Source organism: Notolepis coatsorum, assembly GCF_963971535.1.
Source record: "Notolepis coatsorum genome assembly, chromosome: 5".
Lineage (NCBI taxonomy): Eukaryota > Metazoa > Chordata > Actinopteri > Aulopiformes > Paralepididae > Notolepis > Notolepis coatsorum.
The window spans coordinates 148,223,240-148,235,739 of NC_140169.1; the positions used below are offsets into that span (position 1 = coordinate 148,223,240).

The 12,500-nt window shown below is 46.2% G+C and overlaps 1 protein-coding gene across 1 annotated transcript in view; it reads left to right on the plus strand.

Annotated features, from left to right (window-relative positions):
- Positions 1-12,500, plus strand: part of LOC311228417 (NBAS subunit of NRZ tethering complex-like) — a gene marked incomplete at its 3' end in the record, with an annotated part of 401,827 nt that overhangs the window by 343,619 nt on the left and 45,708 nt on the right. The window contains 1 exon segment of the mRNA XM_084314324.1: positions 3-202. Within this exon segment, the coding sequence (XP_084170450.1) occupies positions 3-202 (200 nt within the window).

A 12,500-nucleotide genomic window follows, 5' to 3' on the forward strand; every position in this document is an offset into this window, starting at 1 on the left:
GACACGCTGAGGTCCGACCCCGAGGCCTTCTACGGCCACATGACCAAGTACGTCCTGCCCAGCGTGGAGGGCACCGACCTGGGCCGCCTGCTCTACTACTACACCCTGCTGGAGGCCGCCGGCTGCCAGGCCCACGTCAGCGCCCACATCAAGCCTGACTCGCACGTCAAGCTGCTGAAGAAGCTCCGAGCCGTGGCCACTGGTGAGATGATGGGGGGGTGGCACACAAGTTATATACTGTATTGTAGTGGCCGCTGGTGAGATGATGGGGGGGGGGTGGCACACAAGTTATATACTGTATTGTAGTGGCCGCTGGTGAGATGATGGGGGGGGGGTGGCACACAAGTTATATACTGTATTGTAGTGGCCGCTGGTGAGATGATGGGGGGGTTGGCACACAAGTTATATACTGTATTGTAGTGGCCGCTGGTGAGATGATGGGGGGGTGGCACACAAGTTATATACTGTATTGTAGTGGCCGCTGGTGAGATGATGGGGGGGGGGGTGGCACACAAGTTATATACTGTATTGTAGTGGCCGCTGGTGAGATGATGGGGGGGTTGGCACACAAGTTATATACTGTATTGTAGTGGCCGCTGGTGAGATGATGGGGGGGTTGGCACACAAGTTATATACTGTATTGTAGTGGCCGCTGGTGAGATGATGGGGGGGTTGGCACACAAGTTATATACTGTATTGTAGTGGCCGCTGGTGAGATGATGGGGGGGGGGGGTGGCACACAAGTTATATACTGTATTGTAGTGGCCGCTGGTGAGATGATGGGGGGGGGTGGCACACAAGTTATATACTGTATTGTAGTGGCCGCTGGTGAGATGATGGGGGGGGTGGCACACAAGTTATATACTGTATTGTAGTGGCCGCTGGTGAGATGATGGGGGGGGGTGGCACACAAGTTATATACTGTATTGTAGTGGCCGCTGGTGAGATGATGGGGGGGTTGGCACACAAGTTATATACTGTATTGTAGTGGCCGCTGGTGAGATGATGGGGGGGGGGGTGGCACACAAGTTATATACTGTATTGTAGTGGCCGCTGGTGAGATGATGGGGGGGGGGTGGCACACAAGTTATATACTGTATTGTAGTGGCCGCTGGTGAGATGATGGGGGGGGGGGTGGCACACAAGTTATATACTGTATTGTAGTGGCCGCTGGTGAGATGATGGGGGGGGTGGCACACAAGTTATATACTGTATTGTAGTGGCCACTGGTGAGATGATGGGGGGGGGGGGTGGCACACAAGTTATATACTGTATTGTAGTGGCCGCTGGTGAGATGTTGGGGGGTGTGGCACACAAGTTATATACTGTATTGTAGTGGCCGCTGGTGAGATGATGGGGGGGGTGGCACACAAGTTATATACTGTATTGTAGTGGCCGCTGGTGAGATGATGGGGGGGGGGGTGGCACACAAGTTATATACTGTATTGTAGTGGCCGCTGGTGAGATGATGGGGGGGGGTGGCACACAAGTTATATACTGTATTGTAGTGGCCACTGGTGAGATGATGGGGGGGGGTGGCACACAAGTTATATACTGTATTGTAGTGGCCGCTGGTGAGATGATGGGGGGGGTGGCACACAAGTTATATACTGTATTGTAGTGGCCGCTGGTGAGATGATGGGGGGGGGTGGCACACAAGTTATATACTGTATTGTAGTGGCCGCTGGTGAGATGATGGGGGGGGGTGGCACACAAGTTATATACTGTATTGTAGTGGCCACTGGTGAGATGATGGGGGGGGGGTGGCACACAAGTTATATACTGTATTGTAGTGGCCGCTGGTGAGATGATGGGGGGGGGTGGCACACAAGTTATATACTGTATTGTAGTGGCCGCTGGTGAGATGATGGGGGGGTTGGCACACAAGTTATATACTGTATTGTAGTGGCCGCTGGTGAGATGATGGGGGGGGGGGGTGGCACACAAGTTATATACTGTATTGTAGTGGCCGCTGGTGAGATGATGGGGGGGTTGGCACACAAGTTATATACTGTATTGTAGTGGCCGCTGGTGAGATGATGGGGGGGGGGTGGCACACAAGTTATATACTGTATTGTAGTGGCCGCTGGTGAGATGATGGGGGGGGGTGGCACACAAGTTATATACTGTATTGTAGTGGCCGCTGGTGAGATGATGGGGGGGGGTGGCACACAAGTTATATACTGTATTGTAGTGGCTGCTGGTGAGATGATGGGGGGGGTGGCACACAAGTTATATACTGTATTGTAGTGGCCGCTGGTGAGATGATGGGGGGGTTGGCACACAAGTTATATACTGTATTGTAGTGGCCGCTTGTCATTCCCTAATAACTTGACAATGCGCCATGATACACCTACTTAGATTGTGGATGTTGACAGAGTTGAATGTCCAGGCTGCAGCTGATGTAGTTTGTAGGGATGCACCGAAAATTCGGCCACCAAAAGTTTTCGGCCGAAAATGGCCAAAAATGGCCTTTCGGCTTTTGGCCGAAAGAGTTTTTTCACCGAAAATATATCACAGAAACAGAAGCAACCTGTAACCCAACGCGTGTTGTTGTGATGATGTCATCAAAACGCGGATTCATTACATGCGCGCTGTGAGCTCTTCAGTCCTGCGTGATACTCCTCTTGGGACTCGGGAGCAATGCATCTCCTCCGGAGTCGCGCTGTTTCTATGTAAAATCCGTAAGGTTTATTATCCAAAGAAAATTATTGTTGAGAACAGAACAGTTGTGCGTCTTGAAGGGAATTCATCCACCCAAGTCATTGGATTGATATTAGTATGAACCAGCTGACAGATTCAAGCGACAAAGTTGTATCAGACGGTGTCTTTATTGTCGAACACAAGAACACACAGAGAAGAGAACTCCTGCAGCCCACAGGCTCAGCCTCTCGTCCAGAATGAGGACACACATTGACATTTATAGCCCTCATGGACAAAGGAAGAGAAGGGAGGGGTGCATGTGGGTATGTGTGTATGTATGTGTGTGTGTGCTTGTGTGTGTGTGTGTGCTTGTCTGTGTGTGTGCCTGTGTCAGAAGAAGGGGAGCTAGGAGGTGATGAGTTCCAGATGCAGGGAGAGAGACAGGCCCCTACAAGGGTGCAGCCGTGTGTGTGTGTGTGTGTGTGTGTGTGTGTGTGTGTGTGTGTGTGTGTGAGTGTGAGTGAGAATGAAGGGAGTCTCCAATGGCCGAGCAACAGACCCAACAAATCAAAGGGGCCCGACAGCTGTGTGTGTGTATATGTGTGTGTGTGTGTGTGTGAGGCCGGATGCAGGGAGACACACAGAGCCACGGCCCCGACGGTCCTACAGCCTGCATCGTGGGGAGACAATGGGTGCTCAGATACACAAGATATTGACATCAAATATTACTAGATCAATGAACTAAACCTATCAATCCCCCTTTGACATATAAATCAAATATGTCAACACAACAGTTCATTGATGGATCTGTACCCGTCGATTGTCATCCATTACACGCATCACACCTAAACCAGAAGGGATGAACAACGGTCAGAGAGGGGGGAGAGAGAGATAAAGAGGGAGGGAGGGGGGAGTGGGAGAGAGAGAGAGAAGAAAGAGAGAGACACAGATTTGCAACTTTTCAGAAAATACACCTAACCCCTTTGGACCCCCCTTACTCAGGTACACCCAACGTCTATCAGGGCGCTTCCTCCCCTCTGTTACAGTACACCCCCCATCTTGGGCCGGTCCCGTCTTCTAGGGCAAGGGCCCCTTCCTGAGCTGGTTCCCGTTCCAGGGCGCGGTCTTATAGGCAAAAGTGTCTCCTCTGGTCTGCTGCCTCAGTGTCTTTGGACTATCCTCTCCGCCTCTCCCCAGCTGGCCCACCGGCTCTTCAGCTCTGCATCAGTGCTCTCCCACCGCCGCTCCCTCCCTCCTGTCGTAGATGATCTGTGTACCGGCTGCGGTGTCGCTGGGCGGAGGGGATATGGGGCGGCAGTCTGGCCCCTGCTGCTTAGCTGCCTCCTCCTCCAGTATGCCTATTTTCATCTCCGGCCTGTCCTCCGTCTCCTCCTGCCTGTCTCCTGGTCGAGGGTCGTCTGGTGGTCTCGTCTCGGACGTCTGAGGGCCTGCTGCTGGCATCTCTCCCCTGATTCAGACAGCTGTTGTGAATGTCTGGATCTTCTGCACCGTCTCTTTTCTTCTCCATGTCTCCTTTCCTCCTTCTGATGTCAGGAGTTCTCGTTCCGTCCTTCTTGGCTGGTCAGCTGGCCCAAATCAATCTCAGCAGCGCCTCCATTTGAAGGGAATTCATCCACCCAAGTCCTTAGATTGATATTAGTATGAACCAGCTGACAGATTCAAGCGACAAAGTTGTATCAGACGGTGTCTTTATTGTCGAACACAAGAACACACAGAGAAGAGAACTCCTGCAGCCCACGGGCTCAGCCTCTCGTCCAGAATGAAGACACACATTGACATTTATAGCCCTCATGGACAAAGGAAGAGAAGGGAGGGGTGCGTGTGTATGTATGTGTGTGTGCTTGTCTGTGTGTGTGTGTGTGCTTGTCTGTGTGTGTGCCTGTGTCAGAAGAAGGGGGGCTAGGAGGTGATGCAGATGCAGGGAGAGAGACAAGCCCCTACAAGGGTGCAGCTGTGTGTGTGTGTGCGTGTGTGTGCGTGTGTGTGTGTGTGTGTGTGCGCGTGTGTGTGTGTGCGTGTGAGAGAATGAAGGGAGTCTCCACTGGCCGAGCAACAGACCCAACAAATCAAAGGGGCCCGACAGCTGTGTGTGTGTATATGTGTGTGTGTGTGTGTGTGTGTATATGTGTGTGTGTGTGTGTGTGTGTGTGTGTGTGTGTGTGAGGCCGGATGCAGGGAGACACACAGAGCCACGGTCCTGCAGCCTGCATCGTGGGGAGACAATGGGTGCTCAGATACATAAGATATTGACATCAAATATTACTAGATCAATGAACCTCCCCTATTGCTCGGGTAGGACAAATGTTCCTCTCAGCAGGTGCATAACCTATTATACTAAGAAATGGTGTGCCCCTAGTATTCAAAACATAAATACAATAATATTACCATAAACAATACAACTTCCAATTATGTCGGTTTTGGCTTCTACATTGTATATATATATCATTCTCACAAAGCTTTTACTGAGTTTTGTTTGTTTGTTTCAAACATGTTTCATTATAATTTATTTATTCATGTTTTTGTTTTCAAAGTGATGACCACAATTGTCACTCAGGACACATACATGTAACCTCACTCACTCACTCACTCACTCACTCACTCACTCACTCACTCACTCACTCACTCACTCACTCACTCACTCACACACTCACTCACTCACTCACACACTCACTCACTCACTCACTCACTCACTCACTCACTCACTCACTCACTCACTCACTCACTCACTCACTCACTCACTCACTCACTCACACACTCACTCACACACTCACTCACTCACTCACCCACTCACTCACTCACTCACTCACTCACTCACTCACCCACCCACCCACCCACTCACTCACTCACTCACTCACTCACTCACTCACTCACTCACTCACTCACTCACTCACTCACTCACTCACTCACTCAATCACTCACTCACTCTCTCACACTCACTCACTCACTCACTCACTCACTCACACTCACTCACTCACACACTCACTCACTCACACACTCACTCACTCACACACTCACTCACTCACACACTCACTCACTCACTCACACACACACTCACTCACTCACTCACTCACTCACTCACTCACACACTCACTCACTCACTCACTCACACACTCACTCACTCACTCACACACTCACTCACTCACTCACTCACTCACTCACTCACACTCACTCACTCACACTCACTCACTCACTCACTCACACTCACTCTCATTCTCTAATGCAGGTCCATAACCGCTAGGGGCACATTGTCCAAATCACTCTCTATTTGTGCCCATTACCAAATGAAAGTGAAACCTAAGAAAGGTGTTAACTTTTGACTGGTTATAGTACCGTGGTGTAGTGTTGTATGATGTGTCTGGTTGTAGTTTAAGTTTATTTGGATCCCCATTAACCTTCTTCCTGGGGTCCATAACACATCAAGTACAGTTACAGACTCACATTATACACTCAGACATTCACATGGCATACAGACAAACAACGAGACATACTCCTAATCCATTCATAATACAATGGTACCTGGCTAATTGAGTTATCCGGATAATTGTCAGGATAACTTGACTGGACCTTGAGCTCCTCCTCCTGCATTCCTGTGTGTTAGTTGGTTGGATCCACTACACTCCGGTTACTTACTACTGAACGGACGTGTTTTTGCGGACCTCCCAAACTTTCAAACTTTATACTGTTTTCTTTCTTTCTACCATTTTTTAAACCAGTGATCTTAACTGATCACTGTGACTTTTGCTCTTATCGTTTATACTGTTGGATTTATTGGTTTTATGTGACTTTTTACTGGACGTGACCTAAAGCTATCGGCGCTTGTTGTTGCCATAGCTACAGCTACACGCTACAGTACTAACAGTGCTAAACTCCCCCGAGGAAATGGCTCCAACATCAGATGTCGCAGAAATGCGAACGGAACTGAAGACCATCGAGATACTAGTAATGGATCTTCTCAAGCGTCAAACGGAGCTAATGTCCAAGCTGGCTAGCATGGAAAAAGCGGACGCAGGCTACACCAGTAGTCCCTCCTGGGCGACAGTGGTGAGGGGCCGACGGAAGCTCTCCCTTCCTCTATATGATCCCTTTGATTCACCTCAACTATCAAACCGATTCAATCCTCTTTGTAATAATTCCAGCCTCCTAGGCTCTCCCTCGCTTCCGTCTCCTGCTGCTAGTAATGTAGCTTTGCTCAAAGACTATCCGTTGCTAGCTACTAGCCAGGCTCCAAGCGAAGCTGCCAGGACGGCGGCCCTCTCCAGCTCACAACTCAACCATGGAAATATATCTACAACCCAGAGCAGAAAGCGCTCTGCCCTGTTTGCTCTCGCATCGCCAAGCTCCCCAGACTCACGCGATGGGTCCGACTCCCCAAAGTTTAAACGCCCTCGTCTGCGGTGCTCTGCAGCCCATACCAGTATGATCATTCAAACGGCGAGTGTCATCGATGGAAATGCCGCTGTGAACGAGCCCCTCCACACGGCGCTGCTGCCCGACCAACCGTCTAACTCCGCCAGCAATGCAGACGCTACTCCTGCGGCTTTTCACCATAGAAACCTGGCCATCTACGACGGGGAATGCTTCCAGGAACAGCCAGAGATCCTACTCATCGGAGATTCCATCACCAGGTTTTTGCAAATACCACACGGCATTACGTATTGTTTTTCCGTTTTAAAAGTTACTGACTTACTTGAGTGTACTCCCGAAATCATCGAGAGATATCCGTCCGCCCACACCGTTATCATTCATATCGGAGCAAATGACGTAATGGCTAGACAATCCGTTAAACTCCAATCTGACTTTGAATCACTAATACTCACTATTGAAAGCCTGGGTAAAATATGCATTGTGTCTGGCCCCATTCCATCCATAGGTCGTGGATCTGAGCGATTTAGCCGTCTGTTCTGGTTGCACAAATGGCTACAGACCCACTGTACTACTATAGGACTTTGCTATATAAATAACTTTGATCTGCTCTGGTCCAGGAAAGACCATTACAGACCCGATGGCATCCATCCAAACATATCAGGGGTAAATGTGCTAATACATAACGTCATACAAAGTATAGCATCACTGGCCTGACAACCAACCATATCTAGCTCTGTAGACTATATACAGAAGCAGCCTAAACTACAAAAAAACACGTTGAGTGTCATCCCGATTCTGATCACCAAAAGACTAATCAATTACTCATTATCACGTCCCATATGTAAATCTAACCTTATCAATATCAGTGTTCAACCACAGACTATCTCACACCCCACTACAGAACCCGTACAGCTAAAACTAGCACTGTTCAACGTTAGAGCGCTGAAACAAAAATCATTTCTGATAAATGAACTCATAGTAAAACATGGTGTACATTGTATGTTTTTAGTAGAGACATGGTTAGACAATATCACTGGTGTAGCAACACTGATTGAGACCTGCCCTTCCAATTTTAAATTCTATCAATCAAACAGACAGAGTGGGAGGGGAGGCGGAATAGCAGCAATCATCTCCACTCAATTTGTGTGCAATGATATTGACCTGGGAACATTTTTATCATTTGAATACCTTGCTATTGTATTGAAAACAGAAATGCCAGTAATATGTGTGACATTGTATCGACCACCAAGGTACTCGCCACTCTTCATACAGGAATTTTCAGAACTCATATCGATCTGCATTACCAGGTATGATAGAATCATTCTTAATGGAGATCTAAACATTCATATCAACAAAAAGGATGACCCCAGGGGTTGTGAGTTTCTGAACCTACTGGACAGTTTTGGACTGATGCAACATGTTCACGAGGCCACCCACCAACATGGCAACACTCTGGACCTACTAATAACAACAGGGCTAAACATTGAGAATATATCAGTAAAACAAATTCCAATTTCTGACCATTATTGTGTGTTCTATGGTACAAGCCTAATATTACATAAGACCAGAAGCGAATTCCTAGTTCACAGAAGGCTTCTGGACGCTAGAGCTGAAGCAAAATTCTCTAGTATGATGAAATCATATGACCAATGCAGTGAATCCTCCTTAAATCAGCAAGTGCAAAACTTCCACAGCACCTTGTCAACTGTGTTAGATACTGTTGCCCCTCTAAAGGTTAAAAAGGTAAAAACTGATAGAATCTCTCCATGGCTAAATAAAACCAATGTTAAAGATAACAAGAGAAAATGTAGGATAGCCGAGCGAAAATGGAGGAAACTCAAACTCACAGCTCACTTTAATTTATACAAAGACGCCATGGGCGCATACAATAAGGCAATACAACTTGCGAGAAAGGAATATTTTTCCAAAATGATCTCAGAAAATATGGGTAACTCCAGGGTACTTTTTTCCACCATTGACCGGCTGATTAACATACCACCCCCCCATATACCGCAGCAATCAGCCACAAAATGTGAAGAGTTCGCAGTTTTCTTTAATGAAAAAATATCATTGATTAGAGCAAGCATTACCGCTGATATAGATCTGGCTATGAGTGAAACCCCACCTGAGATAACTATGGGAGAATTCACATGTATTACATTACCTGACCTCTGTAAGATTGTCTCTGAGTGTAATTCCGCCACCTCCTGCCTCGATCCTATACCAACAGCATTTCTCAAGCGGGTGTTTGATAGTGTCTCAAATCATGTCCTTGAAATCATAAATATGTCTCTTCAAACAGGCACTTTTCCAGATGCATTTAAAACGGCTGTAGTAAAACCACTACTAAAGAAAACAAACTTAGATGTAAACGAACTAAAAAGCTATAGGCCAATATCGAACCTTCCATTTATCAGCAAGATATTAGAAAAGATAGTCTCAGTACAAATAAACTCCTTTCTCAAAGATAATAACATCATGGAGGAACTACAATCAGGTTTCAGAACAAATCACAGCACTGAAACTGCCCTTACCAAAATAGTTAGCGACCTCAGGCTAAACTCCGATGCTGGCAAAGTCTCAATTCTTGTCCTATTGGACCTTAGTGCAGCGTTCGATACGATTGACCATAATATCTTGATCAGTCGTCTAGAAAGACTGGTTGGCTTTTCCGATCATGTACTAAATTGGCTCATAACATACATTAAGGGGAGAAGGTTCTATGTTAAGCTTGGAGACAATGTATCCGAGGAACATGACAGCAATTTTGGAGTCGCACAAGGAAGCTGCCTTGGTCCATTACTCTTCTCACTATATATGCTGCCCCTCGGGGACATCATTCGAGACCACAATGTATGCTTCCATAGTTATGCTGATGATACACAACTATATATCTCTGCAGAACCAAATAACACTACAGCCATACAGTCCATTACAAATTGTCTGTTAGCAATAAACAAGTGGATGAACAATAACTTCCTAAAATTAAACGAAAGCAAGACCGAAATCCTATTGATCGGCCCAAAAGCGAAAAGGGAAGTGCTCTGTAAAAACCTGGGGAGTCTGTCATCCTATGTAAAGACTGAGGTTACAAGCCTAGGTGTCATCTTGGACTCAGACCTGACCTTTAAGTCTCATATAAATAAGGCCATGAAAACGTCATTCTTCCACCTAAGAAACATAGCGAAAGTAAGACCTTTCGTAAATAAAAAGGATGCAGAGAAACTTATTCATGCTTTTGTATTAAGTCGGCTTGACTATTGTAATGCACTGTTCACTGGTCTTCCCAAAGCAACCATTGGGAAGCTTCAGCTTATCCAAAACTCTGCAGCTCGATTACTAACTCATACAAGGAGAAGAGAACATATCACTCCAGTCCTGGCCACTCTGCACTGGCTTCCAATAACTCATAGAATTGATTTTAAGGTCCTTTTCCTAACATATAAAGCTCTTAATGAGCAAGGCCCAAAATACATAGCAAATTCCCTAGTTAGTTATCTGCCCTCAAGAACGCTACGGTCATCCACTACAGGTTTACTAGACATGCCCAGAAACCAAAAAAGGATAGGAAGTATGGCTTTTGCCAACTATGCCCCAAAACTATGGAACACACTACCAACACACATCAGAAACGCCAGCTCTATACACATTTTTAAAGGAAAATTAAAAACGTACCTATACAGTCTAGCTTACAAATAGTTATGGCTTGGAAAAACCTGATGGATCCATGAGGCTAGGATAAGCCTTGTGGACCCAACTTTTTAGATGAAGGAACGGGTACATAGGAGACACGCCTCCAGTTTTTCAAAAGTTTTTGACACGCCTCAGCTTCTGAGCTGAAGGCGTGTTTTTGCGGACCTCCCAAACTTTCAAACTTTTTAGATGAAGGAATGGGTACAATAGGAGACACGCCTCCAGTTTTTCAAAAAAATTTGACACGCCTCAGCTTCTGAGCTGAAGGCGTGTTTTTGCGGACCTCCCAAACTTTCAAACTTTTTAGATGAAGGAATGGGTACAATAGGAGACACGCCTCCAGTTTTTCAAAAGTTTTTGACACGCCTCAGCTTCTGAGCTGAAGGCGTGTTTTTGCGGACCTCCCAAACTTTCAAACTTTAGACTGTTTTCTTTATACGTTTTTCTTTTTCTTTCTTTCTACCACAATACACGGCCACTGATGGATCCATGGGACTTGGTAAAGCACTATGGACCCAACTATGACCACTGATAAAAACGTAACTACACTAGCGTTATAAGAGCTAAACATTGCTACCTACAATACAAGTGCATTGGTTTAGTGCACTTCCGGTTGCCACTGAGCGGAAATGTTTGTGCGGACCTGTTCTCCCAAACTGGTAAGCAAATGACTGTTTTTACGTTATTTTCATTTTTACGTTACTATTATTATTATTATAATTTTTTTTAAACATTGATCTTAACTGATCACTATGACTTTATTGCTTTTATCGTTATATATGCCTATAATTGTGTACAGCACTTTGAGCTACATGACATGTATGAAAGGTGCTTTATAAATACTTACTTACTTACTTACTTACAATACAGCATAATATACAATTTAGCTTTTTTAATACATTATCTACATTTATATAAACCAATTATTCAATCTTCTAATAATATATCCATATCAGACACATGCATTTTCATTTACATATCTCCCTATCTCCTTATCAGACACATACATCTTCATTTACGTAAACACCTTTGATATCTATTAGGGAATGTCAATTCCTCCCGTTGAAAATGTTGTTTTACCAATATTCTGAAACAACCTTTATTATTCTCCTGCGTAACATGTCTGGGAAGAGATTTCCATTGCTGCATACCTCGGAACATGACCGTTCGCTTCATTGCATTCGACCTCACTTTTGGAAGTGTAAAACCTTGTGCAGAAACATGTCCGGTGGAATGGTCGTGTCTGTCAAGACTTATAGATAAATTGTTATACAGAATTGAGGGGATCTTTCTAACAAGAATATTCCTAGTGAGGGTGGCTAGGTGGCGCAGTGGGCAAGGCACTCGCCACCAACGCAGGAGATGCTGGGTTCGAGCCCAGCTCTCTGCGTTGCGTTCATACTAATACAATTGGCAGTATTAGGGGGTGGGAAGCTGGTGGGTGGGGATCGGACGTTGTGGACAGCGACTCCTACAGGTCGGTTGGTGCGCCTGCACAGTAGAATCAGGAAGCGACGGGGGCGGCGTGTCCCTCCCACACAGACCCTCGCCGCTGAGAGATCGCGCTGCACAGGTGAAAAGATGCGACGGCTGCAAGGCTTGGTCCACATTGCAGCCGGCTTGTGGGAGGCGTGGCCTAACAGCGTTCGAGACAGGGGAGGGTAGAATTGGACGATACGAAATTGGGATGGGAGAAAAATAGAAAATGGGAGAAAAAGTAGATACAAAAAAAAGAATATTCCTAGTGAATACAAGGAGTGAGTCGAGTAACTTATTTA